The sequence below is a fragment of the Leptodactylus fuscus genome, chromosome 11 (assembly GCF_031893055.1).
Source record: "Leptodactylus fuscus isolate aLepFus1 chromosome 11, aLepFus1.hap2, whole genome shotgun sequence".
Lineage (NCBI taxonomy): Eukaryota > Metazoa > Chordata > Amphibia > Anura > Leptodactylidae > Leptodactylus > Leptodactylus fuscus.
In genome coordinates this window covers 47,725,040-47,743,057 of record NC_134275.1, presented here as the reverse complement: position 1 = coordinate 47,743,057, position 18,018 = coordinate 47,725,040, and the positions used below count along the sequence as shown (strand labels likewise).

General features: G+C 45.0%; 2 protein-coding genes across 2 annotated transcripts; both read right to left on the bottom strand.

Annotated features, from left to right (window-relative positions):
* Positions 1-354: 354 nt before the first annotated feature.
* DPH7 (diphthamide biosynthesis 7) lies at positions 355-8,034 on the bottom strand. Its single transcript, XM_075258947.1, has 10 exons — positions 7,979-8,034; positions 6,434-6,598; positions 6,194-6,330; positions 5,981-6,068; positions 5,180-5,271; positions 4,933-5,099; positions 4,717-4,789; positions 2,744-2,809; positions 2,080-2,246; positions 355-1,991 (listed from the first exon to the last, which is right to left on the bottom strand). The coding sequence occupies exons 2-10, from the start codon at positions 6,572-6,574 to the stop codon at positions 1,573-1,575; spliced, it is 1,350 nt and encodes a 449-aa protein (XP_075115048.1). The 5' UTR covers positions 6,575-6,598; positions 7,979-8,034; the 3' UTR covers positions 355-1,572.
* Positions 8,035-12,609: 4,575 nt separating this feature from the next.
* ZMYND19 (zinc finger MYND-type containing 19) lies at positions 12,610-17,510 on the bottom strand. Its single transcript, XM_075259118.1, has 6 exons — positions 17,257-17,510; positions 15,110-15,169; positions 14,633-14,739; positions 14,359-14,499; positions 13,457-13,637; positions 12,610-13,132 (listed from the first exon to the last, which is right to left on the bottom strand). Exons 1-6 carry the CDS (start codon positions 17,305-17,307, stop codon positions 12,989-12,991), a joined length of 684 nt encoding a protein of 227 aa, XP_075115219.1. The 5' UTR covers positions 17,308-17,510; the 3' UTR covers positions 12,610-12,988.
* Between the last annotated feature and the right edge of the window lie 508 nt (positions 17,511-18,018).

The window sequence follows — 18,018 nt, the reverse complement described above, 5'->3', positions numbered from 1 at the left end:
AAAGGTGTATATAAGCCTGGTTTCAAGTAAGGTATCTTCATACATACACTGCCAGAAGGAGGTGAACACGTACCTGTGGCTCGATGCACATGACCATGTGCTATTCATTTTCTGAAGGGGTTACAAGATACCACCAGCATCCATAGTGGTGTAGTGCAGGTGATAAGTCTAACTGTGGCCCTCCAACTACTAAACATATGTGCTGATTTACTAGAAAAGCTGCACTTTTTGGACACATTGCCCAGATCCCCCTACAGGAGCTTAGTACGGTATATGCTCACAAAACCTGACAGTCCATGGCTGTACCCCTTGAACCTTCTACTCCCATTATGAGACGTTTCACAGATCAGTAAATCATGAAGAGGTACATTTATTGTATATAGATATCTATACACTGTACATGGTGGATAGTGGAGAAGATGCATGCTGGGTATCTGGAATCTCACATATAGCCAGTAATGGCTGCTGGTGGACAGGCTGACAACTTCTGCCGGCTCTATGTTACTTACTGGATAGCCTGGCGACGGCCCCTGCAATGTTTTATGCTATGGGTGGAGGCCAGACATAAGGGTCATTATTGCTAATTTTCTGCATCCTAATAAGCTAGAATGTAGCTGCAGTACAAAGAAGCCTAGATGAAAAAAATGTAAAATTCTACATAACATTCATTAAAAATGTGAAAAATCTCATTTTTAGGCTGAGATATAAGCATTTGAACCCAAGGCCCAAAAACATGGCTGCACTACTGAGACATTATAAAGATGTCTCTTTATGGCCAAGAGAAATCAGGAAAATTGTCCTAAAATAAAAATGCATATAAAATGTAGAAAACGTCCTTAAAACCTGTCACTAGGACTATATTGTTCAATGGGTTGTACAGGATTATAAAACATGGCTGCCTTCTTCCAGAAACAGTGCCAACGCCTGTCCACAGGCAGGATCAGGTATTGCAGCTCAGCTCCAGGGAAGTAAAGGACACTGCTGTAATTCCACACACAACCTGTGGCTTGTGATGGCGCTGTTTTGGGAAACAAGCAGCCATGATTTTATACTCCTGCATTAGTAAGACTCCACTTAAAGCTGCTCTGAAATATTGCTTTTTTTTTTAAATGTAGATTGTGAGCCCCACATAGAGCTCACAATGTACATTTTTCCCTATCAGTATGTTTTTTTTGGAATATGGGATGGAAATCCATGCAAACACGGGGAGAACATACAAACTCCTTGCAGATGGTTTTATGCCCTTGGCAGGATTTGAACACCAGGACTCCAGCGCTGCAAGGCTGCAGTGTTAGCCACTGAGCCACCGTGTGGCCCCGAAATATTGCTTCTTAACCCTGGTCCCTTTTGTGCCTCCATACTATGCCACATCACTAGGCTTTCAAGGTAACTTCATAGGACCCCCAACCCAAATGTAAATGAGGATATCGAAACTGGACAGCGATGGGGGCCCAGGTCTTACAGTCACACAAGGAAGCTAGAATGTGAATGAGGCCTAAATGTTGGAAAAAAAACAACTCAGGAGGTAGACATTGTAATGATCAATGAGTAAACATGAGGGACAGGAGGCACTCACTCCACAAGATTTAGTCTCTGCGACTGCCACCGCCAGACGTGCAAAACATGATCATAAAAGGAGCAGGTTGCCAGCACGTTGGTCTGCGCTAGTCCACATTTATCTAATTTAGTGTCCTCAGTAACTGGCAAGTCACCAGTCTTCCTGCTCGGTTCTGGCACGTATCCGCCAGCATCATCCTCCAGGACAACATCGAAGCTGGCGGTGGGTGACTCGTAGAAGATTTTCAGGTTCTGCATGGACTGCTCTAGCTTCTGAGTGGTGGTATCACTGCCGGCAGGAACGGACTCCTCCGCCAGTAATGAAGCTGGTTCTGAATTGGTCATGGAGTTGCCAGGAAGGGACACCCTGGACCAATCAGCTCCATAGGCCAAAGAATTGTGGAGGACGTAGGAGGACACGACAGGGCAACCATCTAGAGGGCGACAAAGTGCACATGGACATATCATTAGCAAGAATGTAGCGGATACAGGAGTCTGGAGTCTTGTAATTCTCAGGCTTACCAGAGGCAGAGTCCAGGATGTGGAAGCCACTGTGCATACAGGCAGCAAGCAGAAGGGAGCGGTCTGTGGGGTGCCACTTCAGTCTCCAGACTCCTCCCTGTACATGTGTATCAGAAGTAGGCTGCTTCATCTGCCGCAAGTCCCAGACAAGGACGTGCTCATCGTAACTAAGGTGCAAAATAGGAAAGACTTAATGTCAGCGAGTATGTGAGTCCAAAACAGCCCTGGGATCTAATCCACATACAGACTGAGTGATCTCAGCCATATCCATTTATATAGCACAGCACCACCTACTGGTCTTCTATGATTATTGCAGAATGATACCAGCGTCACATGGTGTAATATTGATAAAACACCAGTAGGTGGCCCTGCTTCATTTATTGTCACCATGCTATGGTTACACTCAGCATCTGCAGTATCGTTTTGGGAATGAAATACTAATTTGGCAATTAAATCCACATCATGATTAAATAGACTTTATAACTGAGTCATGCATGATGTTAAGGATGCTGCCCTCTATAGGGCGGCGTACAGAGTGCACTGTTCTCCTAATTACATCCTGGAGAATAGATTTGTATATTTTTTACCCATCTGCAGTAAGTAATGTACAGAGTATTTGTAACAATAGTTTATCAATGACATAGAACGGGCACACATTGCTCACCTTCCTGTAGCCAAAACATGCTCCCGATGAGGATTACTCTGGATGCTGCACACTCCCATTGAATGCCTGATCGTTATAAAATAAACAGGATTACATTTTAGTCCAAGATTAGAAAAACACAGGTTGTGTGCGGTATTGCAAGTCAGCCACATTCCCGTCAATGGAGCTGAGCAGCAATACCAGACACAACTCATGAACAGGGGTGGGGATGTCTATAGGAGAAAGAAGTCATGTTTTACTAGTTAAGGATAACCCTTAAGAAGAGTTTTTGTGAATGAGAATAGGTCATCAATATGTGAAGATGGGGTCCAACAGCCCCACCAGTCAGCTCAGTGAAGAGTGTTTAGGCGCTGCAGCCTCTTTATTGAATGCCAAGCACAGCGCTGTACATATCGAAGTGGCTGTGATTGGTATTGCAGTTCAGCCCCATTCACTTGAATACTGCTGTATCAAGTGACTGATGAACATGATGTCATCAGCAAAGGGAAGAGACCGCAGTTGGGCCCCACTGATGACATACTGGTGACCTATCCTAAGGACAGACCATTAAGTGAACCTCTTTAAAGGGGCTCTATCAGCAAAATCATGCTGCTAGAGCCCCACATATGCGTGCATAGCCTTTAAAAAGGCTATTCAGGCACTGTAAAAGTTAAAGAGGACCTTTCACCATATCTGGGCACAGGCAGTGTTATATACTGCCAGAAAGCTGACAGTGCGCTGAATTCAGCGCACTGTCGGCTTTCCCGATCCGTGCCCGGTGTAAAGCGCTATCGGTCAGAAGGGCGTTTCTGACCATTAGCCAGAGACGTCCTTCTGCCTCGCGGCGCCAATCGCGCTGTGCTGTGGAGCCGGGAGGAACGCCCCCTCCCTCTCCTGATAATGCTAGTCTACGGACAAGCTGTGTGAGCAGAGGGAGGGGGCGTTCCTCCCCGCTCCACAGCACAGCGCGATTGGCGGCGCGAGGCAGAAGGACGTCTCTGGCTAATGGTCAGAAACGCCCTTCTGACCATAGAAGAGCTACGGTACCGGGCCGTAAGCTCTTCACACCGGGCACAGATCGGGAAAGCCGACAGTGCACTGAATTCAGCGCACTGTCAGCTTTCTGGCAGTATATAGAACTGCCTGTGCCCGGATATGGTGAAAGGTCCTCTTTAAATTAAACTACCCCCCCCCCCCCCCCCCCCCCCCGTTTTAAAATAATAACTTAAAAAAGAATGTTCTCTACTTACGGAACGTGCACCCTGGGCGGGCATTCAGGGTGTGTCTTCATCTTCTTCCCCGCCTCTTCTTCCTCCGATGTCTTCGGGTGCCATCCTCCTCCGGCGCTTGCTCGCGGACACTGATAAAAAAAAATAGCCCGGGCGGATGCGCAGTAGCCGTAGTAGAAGCCGCGTGCTACTGCGCATGCGCCCGGGCTATTTTTTTTCATCAGTGTCCGCGAGCAAGCGCCGGAGGAGGACGGGACCCGAAGACGTCAGAGGAAGAAGAGGCGGGGAAGAAGAAGACGGCGCACCCTGAATGCCCGCCCAGGGTGCACGTTCCGTAAGTAGAGCACATTCTTTTTTAAGTTATTATTTTAAAATGGGGGGGTAGTTTAATTTAACTTTTACAGTGCCTGAATAGCCTTTTTAAAGGCTATGCACGCATATGTGGGGCTCTAGCAGCATGATTTTGCTGATAGAGCCCCTTTAATCCCTACGTTTGGGCTGATGGACACACATGCCCAACTACTGGTCAGCCAATGTTTTGGTATCAATACACAGTACCGACTCTTCTTAACTTAATTATAGTGATCACTAATCTGTGTAATAACTGCAACTCTCAGACCATGCTAGGAGTTGTAATTTTGCCACAGTAGGGGAGCCACATATGGACGACCACTCATCTATAGGTGCATATACATGGAGCTGTAGCGTCTTATTTAGGCACAGCCCACCATGCACATTGCTGGTAGATATTTCTGGGGCTCCTACCTCTTGCTGGTGAATACTGGGCTGTCGGGTGTCGCTCTTGTGTCCCATCCTTTCAGCAGACAGTCATCTCCTCCTGTATTCAGGGGCAATCAGACATATTACAATTGGGTCAAATTTATTAAAACTAGTGAAAAGTAAACATGTAGCAACCAATGAGATTCCAGGGGTTGCTATGGGCAACTGCTCCACTTTTCCTTTGCACCAATCTTACACTACCTGAATAGATGACGTCACAGTTCCAGTAATTGAAGGCAGCAATCCAGGCCTCAAATCCGTGGGCCTTCCACTGACACACAATGTCCAAGGACGGTGCAGACTCCTCCACCTGCAGAAGGCTGAGGTGACCCCGGGAGTCGCTGCAAATGATCTTCACAGGAGAGGTGCTGCAAAGGGAGACAAATGTCAAGACAACTCCAAGTTACTGGCAAATATCTCCAGAGAATGGGGGAGTCTGGGGTCTCACCTTTCTCTTCTTCCCGTGGACCAGTCAAGGGATAAAGCGAGGCACTCATCTCCCAAGTCCATGCTGCATGCAGCCTGCACTCTTGAGCTTTCCTATTGGAAGAACACAAAATCACTGCCGAGAAGAGCTCACAAAAACATGGCTGCTTTTTTTTCCCCAAAATAGCTCCACACCTGTGCACAAGTTATCTCTGGTAGTGCAATTCATCCACATTTATAGCGATTGTAGACCATGGACCAGTAATCCAGAAATGGTCAATAAACTAATGCATCCTGCTACAGCAATCTCTCAATGACCTGTACTAACATCTGCCTTGACATCCTGACAGCCTTATATTCCAAGGAATTGTTGTCATATTCCAACATGTTCTACTTATCTGCTTCCTACTGTTGATGACCTGTGCTTACAGCAGCCTCTACATACTCATATATGCGGCCAGAAGTAGACTACATTCAGCTGCCTATCTGCACGCCGCTCTAATGCACGAGAGGCTTAACAATGATCTCTATGACACCCCCTTTAGGAACAGCGCTAAACCCAGGAGCTTGACTATGAGAATCAAAACTAGCAGTTTGCCTGCAAATACCCTAAAGCAGGGGGTCAGAAAGCTTTGAGATAACAGCTGTTGTAAAAATGAAACTTCCAGCATGGATATTTGCTCAGCCTCACCCACATAAGTGAATGCTGCATGTTGAGAGTTGAAGGTTCACAACAACTGGAGTGCTGAAGGTTGCTGACCCCTGCCCTATAAACAGAACCTGAATTCCAATAATGCTTTGCTCCTATATCTCTGGCACTTACCCCGTTGCCTTGTAATCTATACAGTTCCAGTGCACCCTTAGCATTGGCAATACCCAGAATGGGGCTATCTGAGAGTAGAACATGGCACCTAGGAAGAATAAAATATGAAAATCAGATAATTGGTCAGGTTCTACGGCAGTTTAATAGGGGACATGTCGACCTGTTGTTGCCCTAGAAATACACGCATATTAAACAAGACGCTGGGCTGCTTACCATTTCATGTCCAGTATGGCAGCCATTTCAATCTTCTGAAGTTCAGACACTGGAGAGAAGATCTGATGGGGGTCATAGTGATAGAGGTAGAGGCGGCCCAGCCGCAAGTGGGGGTCATCGTTATCCTGTCCACAGGGCTGGGAGAGGGGAAAAAGAGCAGTGAGGACCCATAGAGAACACTGATGCTAGAGGGATGGCTCTATGGCTACAGGCCACCTGTCGTGGTATTCTCAGACTTACCTCACTTTCTGGTTTCTTCAGCTGATACGTTCCGCATGCCAGCACCGCTCCCCAATCATCCAGTGGGCACCACTCCACGGCATCGGCGCTGTACTCCGTATCGATCACCTGTAATGTCTGGGTCTTGCAGCGTACAGCCATGTCTAGGTCTCCACATCACCTCCCCTGATAATGATAGTAGAACCATGTATACTGAACTATATATACAAAACCATGTATAGCAAGGAGTTTGTATGCTCTCCCTGTGTTTCTGTAACTTTCCTCTGGGTTCTCCGGTTACACTCCAAAGACACACTGATAGGGAATGTAGATCGTGAGCCCTACATAGGACACGGACTATAAATGGCTGTAAAGTGCTGCACAATATGATGGCACTATATCAGAAGGCAAATAATAATATAGAGAACCATATATATTGAATCATATCAGGGGTGCTCACACTTTTTCCGCATGCGAACTACTTATAAAGTGACCCAGTCAAAGATCTACTACCCACTTCTTGTGGGCGGAGCCTGGGTTGCAGCATTGTCACATTGACGTCTGAACCAGCGCAAGGAGAGCGGCAGCTTTCCTGCGCTGGTTCAAACATAAAAAGTAACAAAAATAAATAAATAAAAAATGTCATGCGATCGACCGGTAGATCGCGATCGACGTATTGGGCACCACTGATATAGATGAAGTACCATATAGATAAAGAACAATATACACACACACATCTTATATCTTCATACAAAAATCTGGATCCAATTCTGAAAAGTAGGAAGTTCCTCCCCTTATGTCAAAATAATACATAATACACAGTAATGACATCATCACATGGGGATACTCACCAAGAAAGGTTATTATAGTGTATATAATGTATGAAGATGACATCACACAGAGGAAATAATACTGTATATAACGTATAGTGATGATATTACACAGGTTATAATACTGTATATAACGTATAGTGGTGACATCACACTGATATAGTATCTGATGTATTGTTATGATAATCGACAAGCAGAGTCATCAACACAGAAAATATATAATATATAATCCAATAGAGGCATGCAGGGGTTAAAATACTGTACATAATGTAATGTGCAGTGATGACATCAGATCGAGGCATGCAGGGGGTATAATACTGCATATAATGTAATGTACAGTGATGACATCAGATCGAGGCATGCAGGGGGTATAATACTGTATATAATGTAAACCGATGATGTCACACATGCACACTTACCAGCAGGGATGATACAACACTATATAATGTATTGATGACATCACACAGGAGCATACAGAGGTTTATAAATGTCTCATACAGATGATGTCACACTAGAAGTGTACAGGTTATATATTACTGCAGATTTCATACAAGTACACGTCTTATACTGTTGTACAGTGATGGCAATAACACACGTGCACCAGCCTAGAGATATAACACTCTATATAACAAATAGGAAACCGAACACACTATAACAATGACGTCACTCTTCACTTTGACGAGCACGCAGCAGTTTTATTACAGTCTATAATGTACAATGATGACGTCACACTCACCAGCAAGCCGCACACTCACGAGCTGAACCTCTGCAAGTACTTCTGGGTCATCCTAGTCAGTAGCTCTGCCCCCAGTGACGGAAGATTGACACGAGCCTCAGCCAATAGCGTTTCTCCTCTCCTGAAGTGCTAGTGTGGATCACGTGGTCTTCGTTATCCTTATTTAAAAATAAATAAATAAAAAATCTGAAGGAGCCCTGTAATGTGTATACAATATACAACACATCATTATATGTGCAGATCTGAGGCCAGGGCAGGCTAAGACTTGTAGTTCCACAAGTGGGGTCTGATTTACTGTACAAAATAATGTGAAAATTACAGTAGATGTTATATGTGATGGAAATATAATTAATTTCCTGATGTTACATCTGCAGCCAACAACTTGTGTGTATATACTGTATGTGTGTATGTACTTGTGTGTATATACTGTATGTGTGTATATATGTATGTACTTGTGTGTATATACTGTATGTGTGTGTATATATGTGTGTGTGTGTATATATGTGTGTATGTACTTGTGTGTATATACTGTATGTGTGTGTGTATATATATGTGTGTATGTACTTGTGTGTATATACTGTATGTGTGTGTGTGTATATGTGTGTATGTACTTGTGTGTATATACTGTATGTGTGTGTGTGTATATATGTGTCTATGTACTTGTGTGTATATACTGTATGTGTGTGTGTGTGTATATATGTGTATGTACTTGTGTGTATATACTGTATGTGTGTGTGTGTATATATGTGTCTATGTACTTGTGTGTAAATACTGTATGTGTGTGTGTGTGTATACCTTCCAACTTTCAAAGAACGAGAGATAAAAAGCAGGCTGCGGCACATTTAGCTCTGCTCACTTCTGTTAACTCCGCCCATTCTCATCCATTTTCTTTGTGCCTCAACATAGTATAATGCTCCTACAGTCAACCTAACATTATATGCCCCCCACATTATAATGTTCCACTCCAATTTCCCTAAAATAAGAAGTCTTTCTACTCGTGTCCCAGTTTAAACTGGGGGCAAATAGGGAAGAACATTAAACTGGGCAGCTGGTGGAGGACATTAAAGATTTGGGGTAGTTGGAGGGGGACAATAAATTAATGGCAGCTGCAGTGGGACATTAAACTGGGAGCAACTAGAGGGGGAGATTAAGCTGGCGTAGCTGGAAGGTGACATTAAACCGTAGGGGTAGCTGGAGGTTGACATTAAACTGGGGGCGACTAGAGGGGGACATGTTGTCCCCAGTTTAATGTCCCTTTCCAATTGCCCCCAGCTTATTGAATCCGTCCAGTGACCCCCATTTTTTAATGTTCCTCTCCAGGTGTCCTCAGTTTAACGTTCCTCAATCTGCCACTATTTAATATCCCCAACCCCTCCATTTGCCACCAATTTAATGTATCCGCTTCATCTGACACCAGCTTAATACCCCTCTTCATCTGTCCGCAGTTTAATAACTCCCCTTCACCTACCACCAGTTTAATGTTCCCCCTCTATCTGCCCCCAAATTTATATCCCCCATTCATCTGCCCCAGTTTAATGTCCCCCCCCCCTCCATCACTTCCACTAGTTTCATGCCCCCATACATCTGCTTCCAGTTCATGTCCCCCCCCTTCATCAGCCTGCAGTTTAAACTACCACCTTCATCTGCCCCTAGTTTCACGTTCCCCCTCAATTTTCACCCAAAGTTTAACATTAAAAACTACTGATACTCACCTCTCCTAGCTCCCCAGGCGTTCTGTTGGCATTCTCTTCTCCTGGAGTTTTCTACGAGCTGTAGGTGCGATATGAGTGATGTCATCACATCGCACCTACAGCAACCTGGGGCCGGAGCGCACGGGGAGCACAGGACTGAGGCAGGAGCTGTCTGCGAATAAATACACATATACAAGGGTAGTCTGAAAAGTTTCCGACCTCCACATGTAGCTGGCAACACTTGGCAACCAAAGTTGGGGAATGTGTTCGCACATGCGTTGGAATGTACTCACAAAAATTTCAGCCATTTTGAACCAGCAGTTTTTCTTTGACAGTCGTTGTAGTAAGTCGATGCGAGTGATTTTGTGAAAATGGATAACATCGAATATCGAGCTGTCATTAGATATTTGTTTTTGAAAGGCAATACGTCGTCCCATATTAAAGACGAGTTGGACATTGTGTATGGGGATTCCGCACCATCAGGTACCACCGTCACATTTTGGGCAGCTGAAATTAAATGTGGCCGTACCAGCTTGGTTGACGATTAACGTTCGGGACGGCCAAAAACTGCAACCACGAACGAAAACATTGTTCAAGTTCACCAAATGGTGCTAGAGAACCATTGAATGAAGGTTAGAGAGATAGCAGAGGCTATGAGCATATCAAAAGAACATATTTGCCGCATATTAATTGAAATGAGAAAGCTGACGGTCCAAAACGTGTTCAGATGAACATTTGCAAAGCTCAGTTGGCGCAGTTTAGGCGCAATAAATCAGAGTTGTGGCGCCGATTAATTACTGTTGATGAAACTTGGATACACCATTACCCCCCAGAAACAAAAACAGTCAAAACAGTGGACTGCGAAAGAAGAGTCGGCTCCAAAAAAGGCAAAGACAGTTCCTTCGGCTGGGAAAGTGATGGCAACTGTTTTTTGGGATAGTCATGGAGTTATGTTCATAGATTTTCTTGAAAAAGGAAAATCTCTTACAGGAGCATACTACGCGACATTACTTGACAAGCTAAAAGTTCTGTTTCAACAGGACAATGCGCCAGCAGACACCTCAGCGGTTGCCAAGGTGAAAATGGTTTGAACTGCTTGACCACCCTCCGTACTCACCAGATCTAGCCCCAAGTGACTTTTTTCTTGTTCCCTCGGCTAAAAGTTGAGTTTGGAGGACAGAAATTTTCGTCAAATCAAGAAGCCATCACTTTCGTGAACAACTATTTTGAAGAGAAAGACACCAACTTTTTTTGTACGGGTTAAAGAGATGAGAGCATCGCTGGGAGAAGTGTATACAATTACAAGGAGATTATGTTGAAAAAAGATCAATTTGAAGAAAAAAAATGTCTTATTTCTTTGTTAGGTCAAAAACTTTTCAGACTACCCTCGTATACACACACACATAATAGGGCCCCTCCGGGCCCCCTAATGTCCCAGTCCCCGTGTCAATGGCTACCATACCATACGGAGATGCTACTACCCAACCATTGATATCACTTTGTCACAGTTGCCCAGGTTCTTCCGCTTGCCCATTTTTCCTGTTTTCAACTCATTAAAGGGGTTGTCCCATCACAAGGATCCGATCTATACTGCTGGTTAATGTGGATGTAAGACTTTTCCTAAATACATTGCTTCAGCAAAACTGCTTTGTTTGTCCACGATCTTACTTTATTCAATTCATTGTTTCTAGCTATTCCTGTGTCTGCACCACGTGACCTAGCTCCCTGCTCTCAGATAGGGGAGAGGAGCTGCTGTCATTTCTGAACTCGTCTTCTGTTCTCCTAGTTATCAGGCTAATTCAATTGTGTTCATTATGGGCAGAGACAGGCAATCTCTGTATGTAACACAGAATGGTGTTGCTGCTGCCTGTACTTCATAGTCCAATATTGTGCATATAATGTTGTTTGAGGACCTTTGATGATATCACAGGCCCTTCAGCCGCCCCATAGAATCACGCTATGTGGTGGGCGGAGCTTTACTGTATTTGGGGCGGAGCTAAACGACAGGTTGCATATGAAACCACGCCCACCAAATGACGCAAGAAATCAGGAAAAAAGAAGATTTTACAGCAGTGAAGACTGGTGAGTATGTGACGTGGGAATACCCCTTTAAGAGTTGACTGATCACTTGCTGCCTCAGAAAACCTACCCCTGGGAGGCGCCATTATCACCAAATGATCACTGGTATACACTCAATTGTCCATTGACTTGCAAAGATTCTTCGAAGCTCATAGCCACATGACGATTTACACATCAGTCTAATGACATCACATGAACTAATGAATCGCGGCTGTGATGACATCACTACAAAACAAGTCATTGCAACAGGCCTGGTTGCGTGATGTCATCAAGCTGGTGTGTAAACAAAGGTGTAAACCTCCTTAAGTAATACAAACCTTCTTAAGTTATACATGATAAAAAATATGCAAATGTATTCTCCAGGATGTAATTAGGAGAACAGTGCACTCTGTACGCCGCAGGCACACACTCTACCTGATGTGTACGATTATCCCCTGACCCTAAGTTATACATATCACACTGGATAGTTTAGGGTCCTTTTAAAACAGAAACATCTTCACTAACTAACACTAACCAAGAGTTAAAACTTATTTCCCCCAAAACAGCATCTGAAACTGCAATTCAAGATAACTGCAATACCAGGCATGACCACTGGCAAGAGTGGCACTCTTTTGATGGCAAAGAAAAATCAACCATAATTACTAAGACATGCAAACCCTCTCCCTAGGAACAAGGGTTCCCAGAGTTCCCTTCCACCCACCCCATATTTAGAGGTCTCATCCCCTCTATAGTGTAAAGTAAATACCACACCAGTCAGCGACCATCTACCAGTTTTTTAATTTGACATGCATAATATTTCAGATCTCAACCGACCAGACTTTATGCATCCAGATGGATTGTGCCTCGTTCCAAAAGAGCAGGTAAAAAAAAAAAAAAAAACGGCACAAATGATGGCAAAACGCCGTTCCCCGAGTTGTCAAACTCTGGAACCAAAGACATTATAAAACAACCAAAAAGAACGACTGTACATCAGAACTATACAAACAACATAAATTACAAGCCCCCGGCCGGAGCGCTCGCAGTAGTCCATGTAATACTGGAATGGAGGGTCCCACTCCTTGTGGCGTCACGCTGCCAGGTGGCATTAGTCCAGCCCCAGAACCCGACGTCCACTCAAGCGTCACAGGATTATCTTCAGTGCCTCTGGTGTCCATGACCAGTCACTTGTACGTGTGCAAAAAAACACAATATCCCGGCCTCCATGTACAAAAATAATGGAGCATGTGCAGCAAAGGGCGCGTCACCGCTCAGGGTCCGGCTCGCAGTGCATAATCCGGATCTTCTCGGAACAGTGCTTCTTGTGAGCGGGCCAGTCCTTCTGTTGGCATTGGGTGCCGCAGTATCTCGCTAGTTGGCATCGACCACATATATTAAATTCACGTAACTGTCAAATTGAAAAAAAAAATTAAAATCAATTAGATGCAATACCAGGTACAGCCATGAACAAATTCTGTTAATTTCATATAATCCCTTGAAGGATACAGCCAATGGTGGCCTGCAAGACAGCTATTCTAAGAGTCCAACTCCCAACAAGATAGCCATGATGGGAGTTTTAGTTTTGCAACAGTTTTGCATACACGTTCTTGGGCAGGTTTTAATATCTAAACTCCCCCTCCCCCAGACTCTATTAGTTGTTAGAAACTCCAGTGATCCGTTACTGACCACCCCCCTCGCCCCAACACCCCACCCCAGAGCGCCTTGTACATACCTGTTTTTCTATCATTGTACATGGCGGGTAGTGACATTCATAGTATGTGCAGGAATTCTCTTCTTCCCGGACGACTTCTCCATTAGCGTTATAGCAGCGAGTGACGTTTAGCAGCGGAAACAAATCCTCAATGGGGTCAGTGGGCAACTGCTGGATAGCCAACCAATAGAGGGATTGCTCCCTGAAATAGAAGAGGCCACAACCAAGTCAGTACTCTGTACAGTGACCAGCAGATTAGTGAGTGCAGCTCTGGAATATAATACAGGATGTAACTCAGGATCAGTACAGGATAAGTAATGTAATGTATGTACACAGTGAGTGCACCAGCAGAATAGTGAGTGCAGCTCTGGAGTATAATACAGGATGTAACTCAGGATCAGTACAGGATAAGTAATGTAATGTATGTACACAGTGACTGTACCAGCAGAATAGTGAGTGCAGCTCTGGAGTATAATACAGGATGTAACTCAGGATTAGAGATGAGCGAGTCCTGTTCAGATCAGCCGATCCGAGCAGCACGCACGCATTGAAATGAATGGAAGCATCTGGTACTTCTACTTTGACACCAGCCGCTTAAACCCCCGCGTGCCGGCTACGTCCATTCATTTCAATGCGTGCCTGCTGTTCGGATCGGCTGATCCGAACAGTACTCGCTCATCTCTACTCAGGATCATTACAGGATAAGTAATGTATATCCACAGTAACTGCACCAGCAGAATAGTGAGTGCAGCTCTGGAGAATAATACAGGATGTAACTCAGGATCAGTACAGGATAAGTAATGTAATGTATGTACACAGTGACTGTACTAGCAGTATAGTGAGCACAGCTCTGGAGTATAATACAGGATGTAACAATGACCGTCAGTGCATGCCAGGAGTTGTAGTTTTACAGCAGTCTTTACCTCTGCTTGCTGGACACTTCCTCTATTTCAGGTTTCCAGCCCCAGGGGACCAGCTGTAGATTATCCAGTCTATTGTCCACAGTGATGCCGTTGAGGTGCAGGACCTGAAAGCCTGGTGCTATCCCTCCTTTATGCCTCTGCCTAAAATAAGGAAGGAGATGGTTAAGATATGATGATAGAGATAAAAATTAACACCTTAAGCACCACTGACTGTATATCTGACTACTTTATTATTTAGGCATTAATACAAATTAGGAGGAGGCCGAGTACTTACCATAACAACTCATGTAGCAGCCGCCCAGTCCCCCTTCCCTTGTACTTGTCAAAGGCATATGCAAAGATCTTCGCACCGTTCCCATCAGCATCCACCTCCATCCTTGCCTGGGGGAGAGAGGAAAAAGTTAACTGAGTGTTACAGTGCACAATGACATCTGACCCTCCAGTTGTTGCAAAACTACAACTCTCAGTGTATCTGCCTGTTGGGAGTCATAATCATACACATGCTGGAAAGTCAGAGGCTGGGGAGCATTACCCTAAAGGACACTCCACTATATGATAACTTGCCCCCAGGACTGGCTTCTTTAGCCCCAGTGATAAGGGTAGAAATTCATTAAGACCCCTTCTGGAAAATGTGGCATCACAAGGTGTCCTTTAAAATAAATGTAGAGTCTGCTAAACCTCTTAGATCCAACAGGCGGCGTACTCTCTCTAACAACTATTTACCCCTGGACCTGATAATAAAACTGCTTACTTCAAATGAATAGTTGTCCACCAACGGGATATCCTGTTCATCGATGAGCGTATATTTGATCTGAAAATAGAAAAAAAATCATCCTATTAATGTCAAATCTCCAGATACCGCAACTTTCCATCTCACTATTTGTATCTGTACTTCCCTATTTCCAACATTTGCACATTTCCACTTGCTGAGAAAAAAAACCCCAAAAAAACACAACACTGCACAGACCTAAAACTTCTCAGGCCTGGTTCACACCTGTGTTCGGGGAGTCCGCTTGGGGACCCCCCGAACAGAAACCTATACACATAGAAAAACGATTACCAGAGAAAACACGCAGACCCCATAGACTATAACGGGGTAAGTGTGATTTCCGCATGAAACATGCGGAGAGTGGGGCAATACGGTGGTTCAGTAGTTAAGCACTGCAGCCTTGCAGCGCTGGAGTCCTGGGTTTGAATCCTGCCAGGAACAACATCTATAAGGAGTTTGTATGTTCGCCCCGTTTTTGCGTGAATTTCCTCCCATATTCAAAAGACATACTGATAGGGGGAAAAAAAAATTACATTGTGAGCCCTATGTGGGGGTCACAATCTACATTAAAAAAAAAACAAAAAAAACACATGGAGAGAAAAATGCTGCTTGCACTGAGCGGAAACTACACATGGGGTTCACGTGTTTTCCCAGGTAACTGCTTTTCTATGCGTCCTATTAGCATTATTTGGAGTAGTAGTTCTATCGGTAATATTTGGAGTAGTAGTCCTATCGGTAATATTTGGAGTAGTACTCCTATCGGTAATATTTGGAGTAGTACTCCTATCGGTAATATTTGGAGTAGTATTCCTATCGGTAATACTTGGAGTAGTAGTCCTATCGGTAATATTTGGAGTAGTACTCCTATCGGTAATATTTGGAGTAGTAGTCCTATCGGTAATACTTGGAGTAGTAGTCCTATCGGTAATACTTGGAGTAGTAGTCCTATCGGTAATACTTGGAGTAGTAGTCCTATCGGTAATACTTGGAGTAGTAGTCCTATCGGTAATATTTGGAGTAGTAGTCCTATCGGTAATATTTGGAGTAATAGTCCTATTGGTAATATTTGGAGTAATAGTCCTATTAGTAATAGTTGGAGTAGTAGTCCTATTAGTAATAGTTGGAGTAGTAGTCCTATCGGTAATATTTGGAGTAGTAGTCCTGTTAGTATTATTTGGAGTAATAGTCCTATTAGTAATATTTGGAGTAATAGTCCTATTAGTAATAGTTGGAGTAGTAGTCCTGTTAGTATTATTTGGAGTAATAGTCCTATTAGTAATAGTTGGAGTAGTAGTCCTATTGGTAATAGTTGGAGTAGTTGTCCTATCGGTAATATTTGGAGTAGTAGTCCTGTTAGTATTATTTGGAGTAATAGTCCTATTAGTATTATTTGTAGTGAGCGCGTGACAAAGGTCTAGGATCAGGCCAGTTCAGGTACAGACACACCCAGTGTGTGGGAACAATCTGCAGATCTTACACCATCCCAAACCTAATGTTAATGATCACACAGGAGGTTCATCAGGAAGAAGACAATGCATCACCTGTCAGGTCATCAGAGCATGCTGGGAGTTGTAGTTTCACAACAGGTGGCAATGCTGCTGACCCCTGATCTATAGGGAAGGTCACATTATTAGCAGCAGGTGTTTTGATCTTGATGGGGGTTGTAGTTGGAAACTCACAGGTGGGGGAGCGGTCATTGCTCTGAGCCACGGTGGGCATCAGTTATACCCCCCAAAGTGTCCCATACCTAGCACTACCCCTAATGTACTGAATGCCCTATAGTGTTCGTTGCTATCAGCCACTAAAGAAAAAAAATAAAAATCTCTGGTGATTACTGCGCCCCCTAGAGGTGGTGTAGATAATTTACCCAGGGCTGCAGTACTGGAGCAGACCATCGCAAGGCCCTATGTTGTCACCACATTGCATTACTGTGCACGGCGCCCCCAAGTGGCGTCATGAGACATGACATCCCAGACACACCGGTCAGGGGGCGGGACGAGTTGCTCTCCTCCCCCCAGCGGGTGTGTCTACACAAGCCCAGCGCATAAACGTGTCTAAGCGGACACAATCCCTTCAATAAACCGAGATGTGAGGCGATAATCATGGGGCGCCTCAGCCCCGGCGCTCACCTTGCCTGCCACACGACCGAGTCGCACGATGCCAAGCTTGAAGTCAGTCATGGTCGGTGTGAGGTGAGGGGAGTGACAGCCGCACGCCGCTTTCTGCTCCCAAGCCTTTGCCTCCTGCGGTGCCGCACCGTCTTCGGTTGACGAGCTCCTCCCACTTCGCCGGTGACGTTAAGGATCGACCGACCGGGCTCGCCCCGACGCTACACGAGGGAGACCTGGGATGCCACGCACCGCCTCTCCCCCTACCGCGCTCACTGGCGACACCCAGAAGGGGCGGAGCCAGAATCGCAGAAAGACCAATCAGAGGAGACGGCGGACGAACGGCTACTGCGCGCAGCCGGCGCACGCAGACCAATCACAGCGCTCGGTAGGCGGAGCTGGGCGCCCGCTCCTGACGCCACGATGGGAAGGGGCGTGACGGTCTGGAAAATGACGTCAGTTTCGCGGGAAAAACGTTTTGCGGCGCCAGCTGGTGACGTAGCGCCGGAGGAACAGGTGTCTGGAGTTAAAGGGCCAGTACAATATGGGCGGAGAGTTACGAGGTTGATATATGGCGCATCACCTCGTCAACACGTTATGATGTCGGCTATCTCGTGACTGTCCCTCATCAAGCGCATGCTGGAAGTTGTTGTTCCACAATATTTGGACAGTCAGAGTTCTGGGCAAAGCACAACCTTATATATCAGTATTATGGAGAGTTGCACAAACTGCGATAATACCAGCAACTAACATCCTGCACTGTTTTTAAAATCTGACTAATTA